Source organism: Oncorhynchus masou, chromosome 28 (genome assembly GCF_036934945.1).
Source record: "Oncorhynchus masou masou isolate Uvic2021 chromosome 28, UVic_Omas_1.1, whole genome shotgun sequence".
NCBI classification, from domain to species: domain Eukaryota; kingdom Metazoa; phylum Chordata; class Actinopteri; order Salmoniformes; family Salmonidae; genus Oncorhynchus; species Oncorhynchus masou.
Window position 1 is genome coordinate 22,077,793 of NC_088239.1, and position 19,448 is coordinate 22,097,240.

Below are 19,448 nucleotides of genomic sequence, written 5' to 3' on the forward strand. Positions count from 1 at the left end.
CTGTTGCCTTGGTGAGGTCACCATGGAGCTGGACCCTCGTGACACCAATCTGGCTGCCTTGACAACTTGTATTGTAAATGATACTTTCTGACCTGCTGTGAATTGGGGAGATTTTTACTGTGGGAAGGAGGGCTGTAGACAGAGGCATGGAGGCAAATATTGATTTGTAACAGTTTAAAAAAGTACATTGGAATTTGACTTTCAATCATGAACAGTTAAGATAATTAACCAGTGATATGGTTATATGATAGGGTCACCTCTATACTGGTGTGTAACACACTGCTTTAGTAAACATGAAAAAAGAGGGGTGTTTTATTATTGTTGCATGTCTGTTAATCAATCTAGAAGGAAAGCAGGAGTGACATCACTCACATACCAGTCATTGTGTGTGTCACCCAGTCTCTTAAGCAAACTGTAAAAGGAGCTCTGTGTTTATAAGCAAGTCTGCTCCCCTTTGCTACGGTAAACACAACTCCAGTCAGCGTCCCTCTCTGTCTGTGTGGTCTAGCCTGCCTGCGCCACGCTCTACAAGCTGCCTGGCCTGGCCTACTGTCCTCAGAGCATGTACACAGCTCAGACTTCTCGTCTGTTCAAAGCCAGGGACCTTGATCACAGAGCACTATGGGAATTGCAACCTTTTGTGTTTGACAGGGTAGGTCAAAGTTTGCATTATCCGATGATGCAGGGTCAGGTCTTTTTTTCAGCCCCCTACTGGTTAGGTTTAGGATCGGAGGTAGCTGGTTGAGTAATCAGATCCTAGATCTGTGGTTAAGGCCGACTTGTACCTCGACAGATTTGACAGTTGCCCATGTGATCATGCATTCCCAGGTCCCAACTTCCCACAGACAGACCCCTGATTACTTGGCTCTGCTCCAGACAGCATGTAATATTGTAGCTACACACTGTTTCACTGTTTGACTGTTTCATCAAACTACATGGCTGTTATGTTTCAAATCCAACCCGACACGTACTCTAATCAACCTCCTCTTTGGTGAAGTACAGGGATCTCACAGTCATCTTTCCACAACACGTCACAATCTATTTCCATGAGATTTGGCAGTGTTTATGCTTACTTTCCCAGTGGTGAGATATTACTCAGCCTCATCACATTTTAATCTGTTCTGAATGACAGATTACGGAATGTTATTGCCCAGGCCAATAATCTCTCACTTAATCTGTTGAGAAACATTTTTAAGTTTGTTTGACGATACGATTCACAAAATACAGTAAGACCGTTAACCAATGGATATAAAGATATTACGAGTCTAGTGTGGAAAGGTTAAAGGTTCAGAAGCGATGAAGCAACACAGTAATCTTGGCTCCTGGAGCTAATGGCTTCTGACTGCAGCTAGACGCATCTCATGAAACATGGTCTCTCCCATTATTCGCATTGTTGGGGAAAAACTGCCTTTTTACTTGAGAATGTAGGAGGTTTTACTAACTGTGTGAATGGATCACTTACAGGACATTTATCGCATGTCAGTTATGATCGTTGAAACTATGAATTGAGTTCTGGCTCTTCTGAATAGATTAATAAATGAATTATTTCTAAATTAGCCCGGTGGACTATAGATACAGTATATTGTCTTGCTGTGCTGTCAGATCAGACACTTCACAGCTAAGTACAATCTGACAAATGGAATGATCCCATACTGGGCAGAACTACATTACGGAGAAACACATCTAATCTAAGGAATTGTTCTATCTCCCAGGGGGTTGATGGACACAATGGGGACCCTGGTTCAGCTGGCGAGAGAGGAGAGAAGGTACGACCTTTGGATATAGACCTCTGATATCCTGTGTACTGACTGCGTAGAATATATCATCCAAAGACAGTCTCCCTCTGATGTAAAAAGAGCTTCAATTTGATAGATTTAAATTGATTGAAACATTGCTTTTCTTTGACAGGGTGAGCCGGGTCTGAGCGGACCTCCTGGACCAAAGGTAAAGTCAGAGTCACACTGCTCCATCACTCCCCAAGCTTGAAGTGACCATACAAACCACAACGGTCTTTCTCCACTATTCAAACCCAAACACACTTGTTCCCCACATGTGAATCAAGTGATAATTACTGCTAATAACTAGAACCAGATAAAAACAATTTTCTAAACAATACCTATGCCTAGCCACTCCCCCATCAGCGTTTTCAGATCTAAAGGAATAATTGTGATGCCTCCACCTTCCTGCGGGTGTAGTGGAAGCCCCCTCCATAATACTTACACCCATCCAGTTGCTTCACATCTGTAAAAATGGACGTTGGAATAATGTATGCTGCTTCAGGTGGTTTTTAGACTGAGTCATTGTGGTTCTCTCCCAGGGGGAGCCAAGTGCTGCAGGGTTCCCAGGTCTGCCCGGCTCAGAGGGCCCAGAGGGGATGCCAGGCCTGAGGGGCCCTCCTGGGCCACCGGGACCCCCAGGAAGGGGCTTCAGCTTGGACCTGGAAGTATGATTTCACTCATTCAGTTCTCCTGTCTGTCAGAGGGTCAACAACATACTGTACACCTGATTATTTTCAAGCTTTTGCAATGAAGGATAACTAATACTGTTCTCATAACAATGTTATGTATTATTGTATTATTAGTATAAACTTTAAAGTGATTTACATTGTATGTTGGGAGGGATGGGGACAACGACTCACCCTATACATCACCAATGTGTAGCATCCACCTTAGTGATGCTAGGCAGCCATTTTGTGCCAGAGGGCTCATCACCACACACCAGTTGTCATTGACTGTATGTTGTTTACAGGACATTGAGGGGTCTGGGACACTCGGTGGCTTTGGGGCAGTGATGCCCAAAGGCCCTCAGGTAAGAACACAAAGAGTGGTTTCTATATGGAGCTGCTGGGACACCATTTTGCTTATAAGGCTGATATACATATGAAAATGTGTATGATTAATACTAACAATCATTTTTACCTGGTGCTTTCCACAGGGTCCTATTGGGAAACCTGGTCCTCCAGGACCAAAGGTACTGTATGCCCTCATGTCTTATATCACTGACACAGTGAGCTTACTCTATTTACCTATCAGACATGTTTTAATACGTTATCATGTCCCATCTTTGAAACAAATTGACTATGCTAAAAGCTAACTATGTGAGGCAGCTACTTTCAAAAACACACTTCAACCTGACATCAAATTCAACGTGTACTTGCAGTCGGCAGTCTTTTCACGGCCTTTGGATGTTCGCGTGTATGCTAGACACACAGTGTATGTGCTACAATGTCTACGTGTACTAGATCCTTTGTGTGAAGTGTGAGTCACTTGTTTCACCACTGACTGTGATAGACTACCTTCTTTTTTATATTTTCAGTTATATTGTTCACAAACACGCCCCCATTAATAAAATGAGAATTAAAAACAGGTTCAGCCCCTGGTTCGTCCGTGATCTGGCAGAGTTACTCCACCTCAAGAATTCCATTTGGCAAAAGGCTCGGCACGTCCATATTCAGGCTGACTGGCTCTCGTTCAGGAAAATTAGAAATAAGTGCACTCAGGCTATCCGGAAGGCCAAAGTTAGTTACTTTAAGGAGCAGTTCTCTCTCTGTGGGTCTAACCCCAAGAAGTTCTGGAAAATGGTTATAGACCTGGATAATAAACCCTCCTCCTCATAGCTGCCCATGTCCCTTAATGTTGAGGATGTGGTTGTTACTGACAATGCCTACTGACATGACATACTGACATGCCTCCTTGCATGTCCAACATCTCCCACCAATTCTCATATGACTAGCCCCGATGCTCCTCCCTCCTTTTCGCCTGCCCCGCTACAAAGTTTTTCCCTACAGGCAGTCACCGAGTCCGAGGTGCTAAAGGAGCTCCTTAAACTTGACCACAAAAAAACATCTGGGCCAGATGGTTTAGACCCTTTCTTCTTTAAGGTTTCTGCCCCTAGAATTTCCCGGCATGTCAGACCTTTTTAACCTGTCTCTCCTCTCTGGGGAGGTTCCCATTGCTTGGAAAGCAGCCACGGTGTGTCCTTTATTTAAGCTGATCTTAACTGTTATAGGCCAATTTTTATGTTGCGCTGTTTATCAAAAGTGTTGGAAAAACGTGTCAATAATCAACTGACTGGCTTTCTTGATGTCTATAGTATTCTCTCTGGTATACTATCTGGTTTCCGCTCAGGTTATAGATGTGTCACTGCAACTTTAAAGGTCCTAAATTATGTCACCATTGCCCTTGATTCTAAGCAATGTTGAGCTGCTATTTTTATTGACTTGGCCAAAGCTTTTGATAGGGTAGACCATTCCATTTATGTGGGCCGGCTAAGGAGTATTGGTGTCTCTGAGGGGTCTTTGACCTGGTTTGCTAACAACCTCTTTCAAAGAGTGCAGTGTATAAAATCAGAACATCTGCTGTCTCAGCCACTGCCTGTCACCAAGGGAGTACCCCAAGGCTCAATCCTAGGCCCCACACTCTTCTCAATTTAATCAACAACATAGCTCAGGCAGTAGGTAGCTCTCTCATTCATTTATATGCAGATGATACGGTCTTATACTCAGATGGCCCCTCCCCGGATTTTGTGTTAAATGCTCTACAACAAAGCTTTCTTAGTGTCCAACAAGCTTCCTCTGCCCTTAACCTTGTTCTGAACACCTCCAAAACAAAGGTCATGTGGTTCCGTAGGAAGTATGTCCCTCTCCCCACCGATGTGATTAATACCTCTGAGGGTTTAGAGCTTGAGGTAGTCACCTCATACAAGTACTTGGGAGTATAGCTGAACGGTACGCTGTCCTTCTCTCAGCACATATCAAAGCTGCAGGCTAAGGTTAAATCTAGACTTGGTTTCCTCTATTGTAATCACTCCTCTTTAACCACAGCTGACAAACTAACCCTGATTCAGATGACCATCCTACTCATGCTAGAATACGGAGATTTATGATCGGCAGTTGTGAAGAAGGCACCTTTTCCCACTCAAGAGACTGAAAATATTTGGCATGGGTGCCCAGATCCTCAAAAAGCTATACAGTTGCACCATCGAGAGCATCCTGACCAGTTGCATCACTGCCTGGAATGGCATCTGCTCTGCATCTGACCGTATGGCACTACAGAGGGTAGTGCGTACGGCCCAGTACATCATTGGGGCCAAGCTTCCTGCCATCCAGGAACTATATACTAGGCGGTGTCAGAGGAAGGCCCAAAAAATTGTCAAAGACTCTGGTTACCCAAGTCATAGACTGTTCTCTCTGCTACCGCACGGCAAGCGGTACCGGAGCTCAAAGTCTAGGCCCAAAAGGCTCCTTTACAGCTTCTACCCCCAAGCCACTGCTGAACAATTAATCAAATGGCCATCGGGACTATTTACATTGACCCCCCCCCCCCCCCTTTGTTTTTACACTGCTGCTACTACAAACTACCTCGACGAACTTGTACCTCCGCACATTAACTCGGTACCGGTACTCCCTGTATATAGCCTCATTATTGTTATGTAATTTTCTTGTGTTACTGTTAGATTTAAAAAAAACAAAAATGTCACTTTATTTTATTTAGTTAATCTTTTCTTAACTCTATTCCTTGAACTACATTGTTGGTTAAAGGCTTGTAGTAAGTAAGCGTTTCACCTGTTGTATTTGGCGCATGTGACAAATACATTTGATTAGATTTTTATTTAATTTAATTTGCCACCAATACTCCCTATAGGACACACCACTGCACTCTATTCTCTTCTGTAAACTGGTCATCTCTGTATACCCGGCGCAAGACCCACTGGTTGATGCTTATTTATAAAATACTCTTAGACCTCACTCCCCCTATCTGAGATACCTACTGCAGCCCTCATCCTCCATATACAACACCCGTTCTGCCAGTCACATTATGTTAAAAGTCCCCAGAGCGCACACATCCCTGAGTCACTCCTATTTTCAGTTTGCTGCAGCTAGCGACTGGAACGAGCTGCAACAAACACTCAAACTGGACAGATTTATCGCCATCTTTTCATTCAAAGACTCAATCATGGACACTCTTACTGACAGTTGTGGCTGCTTCACGTGATGCATTGTTGTCTCTACCTTCTTGCTCTTTATGCTGTTGTCTATGTCCAGTAATGTTTGTACCATGTTGTGTTGCTACCATGTTGTTGTCATGTTGTGTTGCTACCATGCTATGTTGTTGTCTTAGGTCTCTCTTTATGTAGTGTTGTCTCTCTTGTCGTTATGTGTGTTTTGTCCTATATTTTTATTTGATTTGTTATTTGTAATCCCAGCCCACGTCCCCAAAGGCATTTGCCTTTTGGTAGGCCATCACTTTACATAATAATTTGTTCTTCACTAACTTGCCTAGTTAAATAAAGTTCAACATTTTTTTTAAACATCCTACTACTGCACACCACTTAAAATATCAATCATATGAATCACAGAGTCAGTATACAGGTGTATAAGATCATAGGACTGAAATCTTGCAATAGTTATAATGTGCTTCAAGTGGTTCTAAGAATGAAATCATCTGGTGCGAATGTGGCTATAAAGTTTTCACTGCCCTGCATAAACTAGAAGTGTGTTGGTATTTGTTGTGAGTGTGCATGTTCTTGTGTTCATTTCTATCTGGTATGTGTTTGTGGCACTACATTTTCTGTGTGTTAGAATATGTAGTTCTACATACATGTAAAAGGTTCCCATACTGACGGCCATTTCATTTCTCCTTCACAGGGCAAAGACGGGCAGGACGGGCTTCCTGGTTTAGCGATAAAGGTGATCCCCACTATTCAACTGATTCCCATTCATCCTCTCAGAGGAAGTGCAGCCTTCCCCACCATGTGCATTCTATTAGCCCGCTAATTTCCAATGAATTCCTCTCTGAAACATCTGTACACAGGCAGGGCCAGTCGTCCAGGTCTCAGGCACCGTACCTCACATGCACCAGCACCACCACCTTGATAGAGACATCAGCTAGCATTAAAGTGAAAGTTCACCCCAAAATCAAAGTTTGTAAACTAACTACAGTAATTCCAATCGTTCCCATTCTTTTGGGATTGAGTCCTGTATTTTCCCATCTGGTTTGATGATGGAGTACTGCATCCGACCTGCTGCATCAGACCTGGCCTCCACAATCATCCGACCTCAACTCAATTGAGATGGTTTGGGATGAGTTGGACCACAGAGTGTAGGAAAAGCAGCCAACAAGTGCTCAACAATATGTGGGAACTCCTTCAAGACTGTTGGAAAAGCATTCCTCATGAAGCTGGTTGAGAGAATGCCAAGAGTGTGCAAAGCTGTGATCAAGGCAAAGGGTGGCTACTTTGGAAAATCTAAAATATATTTTGATTTGTTCAACACTTTTTGGGTTACTACCTGATTCCTTGTGTGTTATTTCATAGTTTTGATGTATTCACTATTATTCTACAATGTAGAAAATAATAAAAATAAAGAAACTCTTGAATTAGTAGGTGTGTCCACACTTTTGACTGGAAGGTATATACAGTACCAGTCGAAAGTTTGGACATCATTTTATATATTTTTTTTTAAATGGGAGGGGGTAAACAAACTCAATATACTTAAAATGAAATCAAAACTGTGCATAAATGACAATGGACCTACATTCATGCAGTTTCTTGACTGTCCAGCTCACTAATAATCACTAAACAGTCAGGGGGCATCGAAAATGTCCAAAATGATGAATAGAGGACCATTTTTTGCAAATATTGACATCAAGGAAATATAACCAATTTTCAGTGTGGCCTTCCGGACCTCGTTGATGACCGAATGAAAATGAAAAGAGTAATTCTATACATCTCCTCATTGCGATAAAAAGGTTTTCAGAAGTATCACTCATTGATGAGGTCTACTATCATAGGTACGCAGATGAGGTACGCAGACAAGTTGGACTTGTTCCTCAATTCTGGGCTACTATATGTGGGTTGGTTTCACTAGCATCTCAAACAGATCTAAAAACTCTTATTTTAACATGATACTGATTTTGTCTACTAATGTTCTAAATAATGTCATTTTATGTTTTGTGTGGGCACCAAGAAGAGTATCTGCTACATGAGCAATAGCTAATGGTGATCCTAATAAATAACCCATGAATTTCATCTCTGTTCCTCTAGGGGGAGCCTGGTGCTCCGGGAGCAGCAGGGTCCTCTGGGCTGGACGGACTGCCAGGGCACACGGTCAGTACTTCACCTGCCTTTTACTGACATATTCAATCTCCTCTATTTTCCTTTTCTTTTGAACTTCTTTTGAATTTAAAATATTCTAATCTGTCTTTATACCCTTTACATTTGTTGTCATAGGTTCCTCATAAAATGGTCTCAGGTCTCAGTTATGTTTTGTCGTTATAGTGTTTGCCCTTACTTCCATGCAGGGAGCGAAGGGGGACAGCGGTGATAAGGGATCAAAGGTACAGTATCACTCCTGCTGACTCCATTCATGTCAATATGTTATGAGATCATCGATTTCGACTGGCCTTCTGGAGCCAACCAAGCTGGCCCTGTTCTTAGTTCTTCTAACACTGTGACCTATGTTCTGTGTGTTAGGGAGAGAGAGGTCAGGATGGCCTCAGTTTCCCTGGCCCTCCAGGACCTCCCGGGCCTCCAGGACCAGTCATCAACCTCCAGGATGTAAGTGGATCAACCATGAAGAGATCCTCATGAAGGACCTAGGGGCTTAGGAGTGTTTCTTTATGGGGACATTTATCCAATTTACTTCTGATTTATTCAGTTACTCAGCTGTAATTTTAACACCACACTAATGGCAGTATAGTATGATTTAATTCCTTAAAATTACAAGTAATCTCAGTTTCAGGGGGAATATTTTATTGGCTTATATTATACAGCAATTGGCTGTTATTAGAGCAATTACAAGTGTCACAAATTACATTGTTATCACCCCTACTGATGAGCTCAGATGGGACTGTTTTAATGTGGACGGAGATAGTGATGTCACCGCCTCTCCTCTCTGTACTCCTCAGCTCCTGCTCAACGATACAGAGGGTGTGTTTAACTTCTCAGGAGGGCTGGAATCTCAGGGGCCCAGGGTGAGTAGACTTAGGCTTGTGGTGTGTGTGTGTGTGTGTGTGTGTGTGTGTGTGTGTGTGTGTGTGTGTGTGTGTGTGTGTGTGTGTGTGTGTGTGTTAGATGTCGACCGATTATGATTTTTCAATACTGATACCGATTATCGGAGGACCAAAAAAAAAGCCAATACTGATTAATCAGACGTTTTTTAAAAATGTATTTGTAATAATGACAATTACAATAATACTGAATGAACACTTATTTTAACTTAATATAATACATCAATAAAAATCCATTTAGCCTCAAATAAATAATGAAACATGTTGAATTTGGTTTAAACAATGCAAAAACAAAGTGTTGGAGAAGTAAAAGTGCAATATGTGCCATGTAAAAAAGCTAACGTTTAAGTTCCTTGCTCAGAACATGAGAACATATGAAAGTTGGTGTTTCTTTTTAACATGGGACTTCAATATTCAAAGGTAAGAGGTTTTAGGTTGTAGTTGATATAGTATTAATATGACTATTTCTCTCTATACCATTTGTATTTCATATACCTTTGACTATTGGATGTTCTTATAGGCACGTGACGTTTGAAACGCTCTATTAGCGCGCACCTCACTAACTAGCTAGCCATTTCACATCGGTTACACAAGCCATTAGGCTGATAGGCTTGAAGTCATAAACAGCGCTATGCTTGCAAAAGAGCAGCTGGCAAAACACACAAAAGTGCTATTTGAATGAATGCTTACGAGCCAGCTGCTGCCAACCATCGCTCAGTCAGACTGCTCTATCAAATCATAGTCTTAATTATAGCATAACACATCCATACGGGCCTTTGGTCATTAATATGGTCGAGTCCAGAAACTATCAATTCGAAAACAAAACGTTTATTACTTCAGTGAAAATTTTATCTAACGGGTGGCGTACAACCTTCAATGTTATGTCATAATTACGTAAAATTCTGGCAAATTAGTTCGCAATGAGCCAGGCTGCCCAAACTGTTGCATACAGTGCCTTGCGAAAGTATTCGCCCCCCTTGAACTTTGCGACCTTTTGCCACATTTCAGGCTTCAAACATAAAGATATAAAACTGTATTTTTTTGTGAAGAATCAACAACAAGTGGGACACAATCATGAAGTGGAACGACATTTATTGGATATTTCAAACTTTTTTAACAAATCAAAAACTGAAAAATTGCGCGCGCAAAATTATTCAGCCCCTTTACTTTCAGTGCAGCAAACTCTCTCCAGAAGTTCAGTGAGGATCTCTGAATGATCCAATGTTGACCTAAATGACTAATGATGATAAATACAATCCACCTGTGTGTAATCAAGTTTCCGTATAAATGCACCTGCACTGTGATAGTCTCAGAGGTCCGTTAAAAGCGCAGAGAGCATCATGAAGAACAAGGAACACACCAGGCAGGTCCGAGATACTGTTGTGAAGAAGTTTAAAGCCGGATTTGAATACAAAAAGATTTTCCAAGCTTTAAACATCCCAAGGAGCACTGTGCAAGCGATAATATTGAAATGGAAGGAGTATCAGACCACTGCAAATCTACCAAGACCTGGCCATCCCTCTAAACTTTCAGCTCATACAAGGAGAAGACTGATCAGAGATGCAGCCAAGAGGCCCATGATCACTCTGGATGAACTGCAGAGATCTACAGCTGAGGTGGGAGACTCTGTCCATAGGACAACAATCAGTCGTATATTGCACAAATCTGGCCTTTATGGAAGAGTGGGAAGAAAGTCATTTCTTAAAGATATCCATAAAAAGTGTTGTTTAAAGTTTGCCACAAGCCACCTGGGAGACACACCAAACATGTGGAAGAAGGTGCTCTGGTCAGATGAAACCAAAATTGAACTTTTTGGCAACAATGCAAAACGTTATGTTTGGCGTAAAAGCAACACAGCTCATCACCCTGAACACACCATACCCACTGTCAAACATGGTGGTGGCAGCATCATGGTTTGGGCCTGCTTTTCTTCAGCAGGGACAGGGAAGATGGTTCAAATTGATGGGAAGATGGATGGAGCCAAATACAGGACCATTCTGGAAGAACCTGATGGAGTCTGCAAAAGACCTGAGACTGGGACTGAGATTTGTCTTCCAACAAGACAATGATCCAAAACATAAAGCAAAATCTACAATGGAATGGTTCAAAAATAAACATATCCAGGTGTTAGAATGGCCAAGTCAAAGTCCAGACCTGAATCCAATCGAGAATCTGTGGAAAGAACTGAAAACTGCTGTTCACAAATGCTCTCCATCCAACCTCACTGAGCTCGAGCTGTTTTGCAAGGAGGAATGGGAAAAAATGTCAGTCTCTCGATGTGCAAAACTGATAGAGACATACCCCAAGCAACTTACAGCTGTAATCGCAGCAAAAGGTGGCGGTACAAAGTATTAACTTAAGGGGGCTGAATAATTTTGCACCCCCAATTTTTCAGTTTTGGATTTGTTAAAAAAGTTTGAAATATCCAATAAATGTCGTTCCACTTCATGATTGTGTCCCACTTGTTGTTGATTCTTCACAAAAAAATACAGTTTTATATCTTTATGTTTGAAGCCTGAAATGTGGCAAAAGGTCGCAAAGTTCAAGGGTGCTGAATACTTTCGCAAGGCACTGTATACCCTGACTCTGTGTGCAATGAACGCAAGAGAAGTGACAATTTCACCTGGTTAATATTGCCTGCTAACCTGGATTTCTTTTAGCTAAATATGCAGGTTTAAAAATATATACTTCTGTGTATTGATTTTAAGAAAGACATTGATGTTTATGGCTAGGTACAGTCATCCAACGACTGTGCTTTTTTCGCAAATGCTCTTTTGTTAAGTCATCCCCCAGCATGGCATCGATTATATGCAACTCAGGACACACTAGATAAACTAGTAATATAATCAACCATGTGTAGTTATAACTAGTGATCATGATTGATTGTTTTTTATAAGATAGGTTTAATGCTAGCTAGCAACTTACCTTGGCTTCTACTGCATTCGCGTAATAGGCAGTCTCCTTGTGGAGTGCAACGAGAGGCAGGTGGTTATAGCGTTGGACTAGTTGTAAGTTGGAATATGGCGTTGGACTGTAAGGTTGCAAGATTGGCTCCCCCGAGCTGACAAGGTGAAAATCTGACGTTCTGCCCCTGAACGACGCAGTTAACCCTCCGTTTCCAGGCCGTCATTGAAAATAAGAATGTGTTCTTAACTGACTTGCCTAGTTAAAGGTATAAAAAAAATAACAACAAAAACCATAAAAAATCGGCACCCAAAAATACCGATTTCCAATTGTTATGAAAAGTTGAAATCGGCCCTAATTAATCGGCCATTTCGATTAATCGGCGGAGCTCTAGTGTGTGTGTGTGTGTGTGTGTGTGTGTGTGTGTGTGCTTCAACAGTGACACCAAGCATTTCACAGGCGAGAGTTGAAGCAAGTTAACTTCAGTTAATATCTTTTGAGATTACAATTTCCTTCACGGTGCTCTTTAAAAACTCTCCGTTTCTCGCATTAACGAGATAGCATGACAGAACTCCTTTTATATTGTTTTGGGTTCGGCGTACTCGCTCTCCCAGAGCAATTATGTTGAGAAATGGCTGGAATCATATCAAAGATTTTCTTCAAATTGCTGTAACGAAATCTGTCATGCATGGTCATCAAAAAGTGGTTTGTGTGTCCCACGGACAATTAGGTCCAGGTTATAAGAGATGCATGTTGAGGTATTTATCTGTGACTGATATGGAGGTTAATTCTACAGTGTGTAGTTTAGTTTGTTGGATTTCTTGGTACATAAAAGTTAGATAATTCCTTGAACCAGACTGTTGTTTTTTGTATGGGCGAATAACTGACAAATAGTCAAACAAACCAGATTTTCTCTCTTGCTGCTCAGAGGATCTGCTGGTAGGTTACAGCACCGTGGTACTATGCCTGTCCTTTCTCGATTGCAAAATATACCATATGTGGCCCACACTTCTGGCATGAACTTGACAGTGCAAACTTTATACAGTGCAATCGGACAGGTACATACTGAAAGAGACACTGCAGCTGTGACTCTGTTTTAATTCATTATTAATGTAGTTATTTATTTAAATGATTAATACATGATCTATTCACTGACTATGATTATTCCCAGGGGCCACGGGGTCCAAAGGGGGACTTGGGGATGACAGGTTTCATGGGGCCTCCAGGAATAAAGGTATGTGTGTGTTTGTGTTAACGGTCTTTGTTTTGGGTTTAAGAACTTCACTAGAGGTTAACTATAGCAGGGTTTGCTACAGCATAACCTTTTGCTATAGGGGCCTTTTCCAAACAGGATTGAATGAACATGAAATATACAGGCTCAAAGCCTTTTGGATTCTAATCAATTAAAAGTGTGTGAAACTAAACACCAGGGCTCATGATTAAAGCTATGACCCCGGTTGCTGCACACTATTGATGTGTAAAAGCCTGCTAATGTGTTCCAGACTGTGCAGCCATAGACAATATATAACTGATTCAGTCTAGGCCCATGGAACAACATGAATGAGATTATTATCTAATGTTATCCTTTCTCTGAGATGGGCTCAAGGTGCCTCAACATGCATGTGCTGCACATCACCCCTGGGGTCGTGTGTGTGCGTGTGCTTGCGTGTGTGTGTATGCATGTTTGTAATCTGACTGCAAGTGTATGGACAGTATTCATATCATCTTATTGTGTGTGTGTCTGTGTGTCTTATTGTGTGTGTTTGCAGGGCGAGAAGGGTGAGCCAGGGGTCATGGTTGCCGCTGATGGGTCTATGTCTGGACTCACAGGGCCACAGGGGCCCAAAGGGATCAAGGTAAGTCTTACACACACTACTTCCTGGGTCAAAGTTCACATTGACTGCCTGGGTTCTAGTCGTGTCAGACACTCACTTTGTTTCCTGACCCCTTCGCAGGGCGATTGTGGTGTACCTGGACCAGCTGGCGTGATGGTAAGACATTATTTGTTTCTCAGTTTGATAACGGACCTATAATAAACAACTTACTCTCGTGTGCACGTGTGTGTTATGTTGCCAATACAGCTCTGTGTGTGTGTGGGGGGGGGGGGGGTTGTTGTTGTTCCCTACACTGAGTTTGGAGTAATCCCTTTGTAGTAACTAACCTCACCCCCCCCCCTCCTTCTTTGTGTTGCCGCAGCTGCTTTCAATCAAAGTGTTTTGGAACATTTTTATCAGGCCAAGTCCATACGCACTTACAGGCCTGCTTCTGGGCACCCTATCCAGTCAATGCATATTTTCAGGTGTACTACGGACCAGTGATGTATCCTCATCCGCAGTGCACCTGCTGACGGGAGAAATACAAAAGAGAAACAGTTCTGGTCCTTCAAAGGTTGCTTTGTTGTTGTTTTTTACAGGGTCCCATTGGGCCAGAAGGACCCAAAGGAGAATATGGCTATCCTGGTCATCCGGTAAGTACAGTACCTCACATTTTGATTTGAGCCATTCCTTTAACATCGTAGGCTACACATGATAACAACAGCAAGTAAAAAAAAATAATGATTCACATATAGAGTGTTTTTCAAACCCAAGTGCACTCTATTGGGTTGCACAAATAAACAGCACTACAGAGCATGATCATATCACTCCAATGCATTTGACCTTTGGTGATGTGGTGTGTCCCTCGCTACAGGGTCGTCCTGGAATTAGTGGGCATAAAGGAGACCGAGGAGACGCTGTGGTTGTGTCGGTGAGTTGAACCCTCTCCCTTCTTCCCTCCCTCTTTAGGTGGGTCAGAGTCACAAAGGTTTGAGAACCACTGCACTATTGCCATCTGAAGGTGGCGCCCCCTCGCCAGAACCTCTTTCCATTCCTTTCCATTCCAACTCAGCCACCACCAAATATTAGACCTAGACCACACACGGCCCATGAACCACATGGTTGACCGCCTGACACCGACTCACCACACAGCTGGTAAAGATGCCAGTTGACACGTTGGCATTGGGAATAGTTGTTTCACAGGCAGTCCCGTGCCCAGACAACCCCAACATATGATGAAAACAACAGGCTTATTTATCGACAGGCACTTGAAAGCACCCCGTAAATAAAATAGTTTTGTTGACTTTTAACAAGACATCTTTCCTCAACATGTGTCAGAAGTCCCTGGCCCATCCTCTGTGTGCGATGAAGCAACAGTGTGGGGTTTTTTCAGGTCTGTCCATGTGCTGTGGTGTCTTAGACACTTTTACTGTTGGTTTAACTGGCTGACCAATCTTAACCAGACCTTACAGTATATACAGTCCCAGTCAAATGTTTGGACGCACCTTCTCATTCAATGGTTTTTCTTTATTTGTACTATTTTTTTCTACATTGTAGAATAATAGTGAAGACATCAAAAATATGAAATGACACATATGGAATCATGTAGTAACCAAAATAGTGTTAAAAATTGAATTATATTTTATACTTTAGATTCTTCAAAGTAGCCACCCTTTGCCTTGATGACAGCTTTGCACACTCTTGGCATTCTCTCAACCAGCTTCATGAGGAATGTTTTTCCAACAGTCTTGAAGGAGTTCCCACATATGCTGAGCATTTGTTGGCTGCTTTTCCTTCACTCTGTAGTCCAACTCATCCCAAACCATCTCAATAGGGTTGATGTCAGATGATTGTGGAGGCCAGGTCATCTGATGCATTACTCTATCTCTCTCCTTCTTGGTCAAATAGCCCTTACACAGCCTGGAGGTGTGATTTGGGTCATTGTCTTGTTGAAAAACAAATGATAGTGCCACTAAGCGCAAACCAGATGGGATGGCTTATCGCTGCAGAATGTTGTGGTGGCCATGCTGGTTAAGTGTGCCTTGAATTCTAAATAAATCACTGACAGTGTCACCAGCAAAGCACCCCCACACCATCACACCTTCTCCATGCTCCACAGTGGGAACCACAAATGCGGAGATCATCCGTTCACCTACTCTGGGTCTCTGCGTTGGAACCAAAAATCTCAAATTTGGACTCATCAGCCCAAAGGTTAGATTTCCACTGGTCAAATGTCCATTGCTCGTGTTTCTTGGCCCAAGCAAGTCTCTTCTTATTATTGGTGTCCTTTAGTAGTGGTTTGCAGTAATTCAACCATGAAGGCCTGATTCACGCAGTATCCTCTGAATAGTTGATGTTGAGATGTGTCTGTTACTTGAACTCTGTGAAGCATTTATTTGGGCTGCAATCTGAGGTGCAGTTAACTCTAATGAACTTATCCTCTGCAGCAGAGGTAACTCTGGGTCTTCCTTTCCTGTGGCAGTCCTTATGAGAGCCAGTTTCATCATAGTGCTTGATGGTTTTTGACCTTCATGTCTTAAAGTAATGATGGACTATTGTTTCTCTTTGCCTATTTGAGTTGTTCTTGCCATAATATGGACTTGGTATTTTACCAAATAGGGCTATCTTCTGTATACCACACCTACCTTATCTCAACACAACTGATTGGCTCAAACGCATTAAGGAAATAAATTCCACAAATGAACTTTTAACAAGGCACACCTGTTAATTGAAATGCATTCCATGTGACTACATCATGAAGCTGTTTGAGAGAATGCCAAGAGTGTGCAAAGTTGTCATCGGTGAAAGGGTGGCTACTAAAACCAAACACTTTATTGGTTTCTACATGATTCCACATGTGTTATTTCATAGTTTTGATGTCTTCAATATTATTCTACAATGCGGAAAATAGTAAAAAAAAAAATAAGAAAAACCCTTGAATGAGTAGGTGTGTCCAAACTTTTGTCTGGTACTGTATATATTTTTTTACATTTACCCATTAATCTCTCTCTATTGTTCATGTAGCCAAATTTCAACATATATATTTCTGGCATAGGCCTTTTTTTGTGCAAAAACAGCCTAGCCTACTGTTCACAGAGAGCGCAAATATATCCGTTGTCAGCTGATCATAGCAAATGTAGATCATGTAAATCAGCTAACTTGTTACAGTAGCTAGCTAATTGTTAGCTATGCTGTTGTAAAAATGTGACTACTCTTAGTGATGGGGGAAAACATTTATATAATAATAATAATAATTTTTGGACTATATTATATCGATATTTTACCTCAAGTAAGAATTTGTAAAAATACACATGGCCAAAAGTATGTGGACACGTGCTCGTTGACCATCTCATATCATGGGCATTAATATGGAGTTGGTCCCCCCTTTGCTGCTATAACAGCCTCCATTCTTCTGCGAAGGCTTTTGACTCGAAGTTGGAACATTGCTGCAGGGACTTGCTTCCACTGAGCCACTTGAGCATTATTTAGGTCGGGCACTGATGTTGGGAAATTAGGCCTGGCTAGCAGTCTGCATTCCAATTCATCCCGAAGCTGTTCGATGAGGTTGAGGTCAGGGCTCTGTGTAGGCCTGTCAAGTTATTCCACACTGATCTCAACAAACCATTTCTGTATTGACCTTACTTTGTGCATGGGGGCATTGTCATATTGAAAAAGGGCCTTCCCCAAAGTGTTGCCACAAAGTTGGAAGCACAGAATCATCATTGTGTGCTGTAGCATTAAGATTTTCCTTCACTGGGGCCTAGCCCGAACCAGGAAAACAGCCCCATATCATTATTCCTCCTCCAACAAACTTTACAGTTGCCTCTATGCATTCGGGGCAGGTAGCGTTCTCCAGGCATCTGCCAAACCCAGATACGTCCGTCGGACTGCCAGACGGTGAAGTGTGATTCATTACTCCAGAGAACGTGTTTCCACTGCTCCAATGTCCAATGGGTGCGAGCTTTACACAACTCTAGCCAATGCTTGGCATTACGCATGGTGATTTTAGGCTTGTGAGGCTGCTCGGCCATTGAAACCCATTTCATTAAGCTCCCGTCGAACAGTTGTTATGGTGACATTGCTTCAAGAAAGGCAGTTTGGAACTCTGTAGTGAGTGTCGCAACAGACAATTTTTACACACTTCAGCATTTGGCGGTCCCATTCTGTGAGCTTGTGTGGCCTACCACTTCACGGCTGAGCCGTTGTTGCTCCTAGACATTTCCACTTCACAATAACAGCACTTACAGTTGACCGGTGCAGCTCTAGCAGGGCAGAAATTTGACAAACTGACTTGTTGGAAAGGTAGCATCTTTTGACAGTGCCACGTTGAAAGTCATTGCTCTCTTCAATACGGGCCATTATACTGCCAATGTTTGTCTATGGAAATTGTATGGCTGTGTGCTTGATTGTATATACCTGTCAGCAACTGGTGTGGCTGACATAGCCCAAATCCACCAATTTGAAGGGGTATCCACATACTTTTATATATATATATAGTGTAAATATATATATTTTTGCTACATGGTCCGGGCTAGGCCCCAGTGAAGGAAAATCTTAACGCTACAGCATTTCAGCGTTAGCTAGCGCTAATCGGCTGTACCTGCAGCAAAACTCCTATAGCTTGTTCTCCATCTTCTTTTTAAATAGTGAGCCGACATGTTTTCAGCACTTTTATCAAAACATGTTTTCTCATGCTCTCCTGTCTCTCTGCAGCAGACATATAGTGAGCAATATGTTTGGAACATCAAATCGCAAACAAAATCGCAGTACAGAAAGAATCTTGAGAATCGTGAGAATCGCAATTCACATTATATTTTGACAAAAGAGACTAAAAGTAAGATTCAAATTAGTAAAAACATATATACCTATTTGAAAGGGCACTTTTCTAATAGGAGGGTAAAAGGGCAGAGCCCTTGTGGTCATATCTGAAGTACATGTGTGCAAATCAAGGGTTGTTTCACTATGAAGGTTTGTGGGTGAGTGATTCAGAAGGAACTTGATCACTCCAAGGTGGATGGATGTGAATTGGACTTCTGAACCTGTATGCTGTCCATTCAACTCTAATTTTCCTCTTCTTCTCTGTCTCCCTTTCTTGTTCTCTCTCTGTTCTCAGGGGCCCCCTGGCCCTCCCGGACCCCCAGGACGTCCCGGAATGTTCAACTGCCCCAAAGGAGTAAGTATGACCTCCCCTACTCCCTTCCTATATCCATGTCTGTCCATGTCATCGTCAGGTATTGTAGCTCTCCTGTGCTCACTGTCCCCTTCTTCCCCTACGTTTTTTGAAGACAGTTTTTCCCATCCCTCCCAGACCACACTGCAAAAAGGCCGTAAGTGACTGACAGCACAGCGGTGGGCAGGCTGAGCTCAGGCCTGTCTGTCTGGCTCTGTGGAGTATACCTTTTCTTTCTGACTCATTCCTTCCATTACTCTCTCTCTCTCTCTCTCTCTCTCTCTCTCTCTCTCTCTCTCTCAACCAGTCATTCACACAATCAGTCTCTCTCTCTCTCTCTCTCTCTCTCTCTCTCTCTCTCTCAACCAGTCATTCACACAATCAGTCTCTCTCTCAACCAGTCATTCACACAATCAGTCTCTCTCTCTCTCTCAACCAGTCATTCACACAATCAGTCTCTCTCTCTCTCTCAACCAGTCATTCACACAATCAGTCTCTCTCTCTCTCTCAACCAGTCATTCACACAATCAGTCTCTCTCTCTCTCTCTCTCA

At 42.4% G+C, this 19,448-nt stretch overlaps 1 protein-coding gene across 5 annotated transcripts in view; it reads left to right on the forward strand.

Moving 5' to 3' along the window:
* The window catches only part of LOC135517360 (collagen alpha-1(XVIII) chain-like), a 90,155-nt gene that overhangs the window by 61,116 nt on the left and 9,591 nt on the right, over nt 1–19,448 (forward strand). For 3 of the 5 annotated variants that reach the window (XM_064941584.1, XM_064941586.1, XM_064941585.1), the window contains exons 14-30: nt 1,713–1,766; nt 1,909–1,944; nt 2,318–2,443; nt 2,749–2,808; nt 2,935–2,970; nt 6,647–6,688; nt 8,044–8,106; nt 8,301–8,336; nt 8,473–8,556; nt 8,907–8,972; nt 13,084–13,146; nt 13,682–13,768; nt 13,868–13,903; nt 14,326–14,379; nt 14,601–14,657; nt 18,840–18,899; nt 19,012–19,053. In XM_064941584.1, the coding sequence (XP_064797656.1) occupies nt 1,713–1,766; nt 1,909–1,944; nt 2,318–2,443; nt 2,749–2,808; nt 2,935–2,970; nt 6,647–6,688; nt 8,044–8,106; nt 8,301–8,336; nt 8,473–8,556; nt 8,907–8,972; nt 13,084–13,146; nt 13,682–13,768; nt 13,868–13,903; nt 14,326–14,379; nt 14,601–14,657; nt 18,840–18,899; nt 19,012–19,053 (1,002 nt within the window). The remainder of the gene's footprint in view (nt 1–1,712; nt 1,767–1,908; nt 1,945–2,317; nt 2,444–2,748; nt 2,809–2,934; nt 2,971–6,646; nt 6,689–8,043; nt 8,107–8,300; nt 8,337–8,472; nt 8,557–8,906; nt 8,973–13,083; nt 13,147–13,681; nt 13,769–13,867; nt 13,904–14,325; nt 14,380–14,600; nt 14,658–18,839; nt 18,900–19,011; nt 19,054–19,448) is intronic. The other 2 variants (XM_064941587.1, XM_064941588.1) reach the window with 1 other exon arrangement.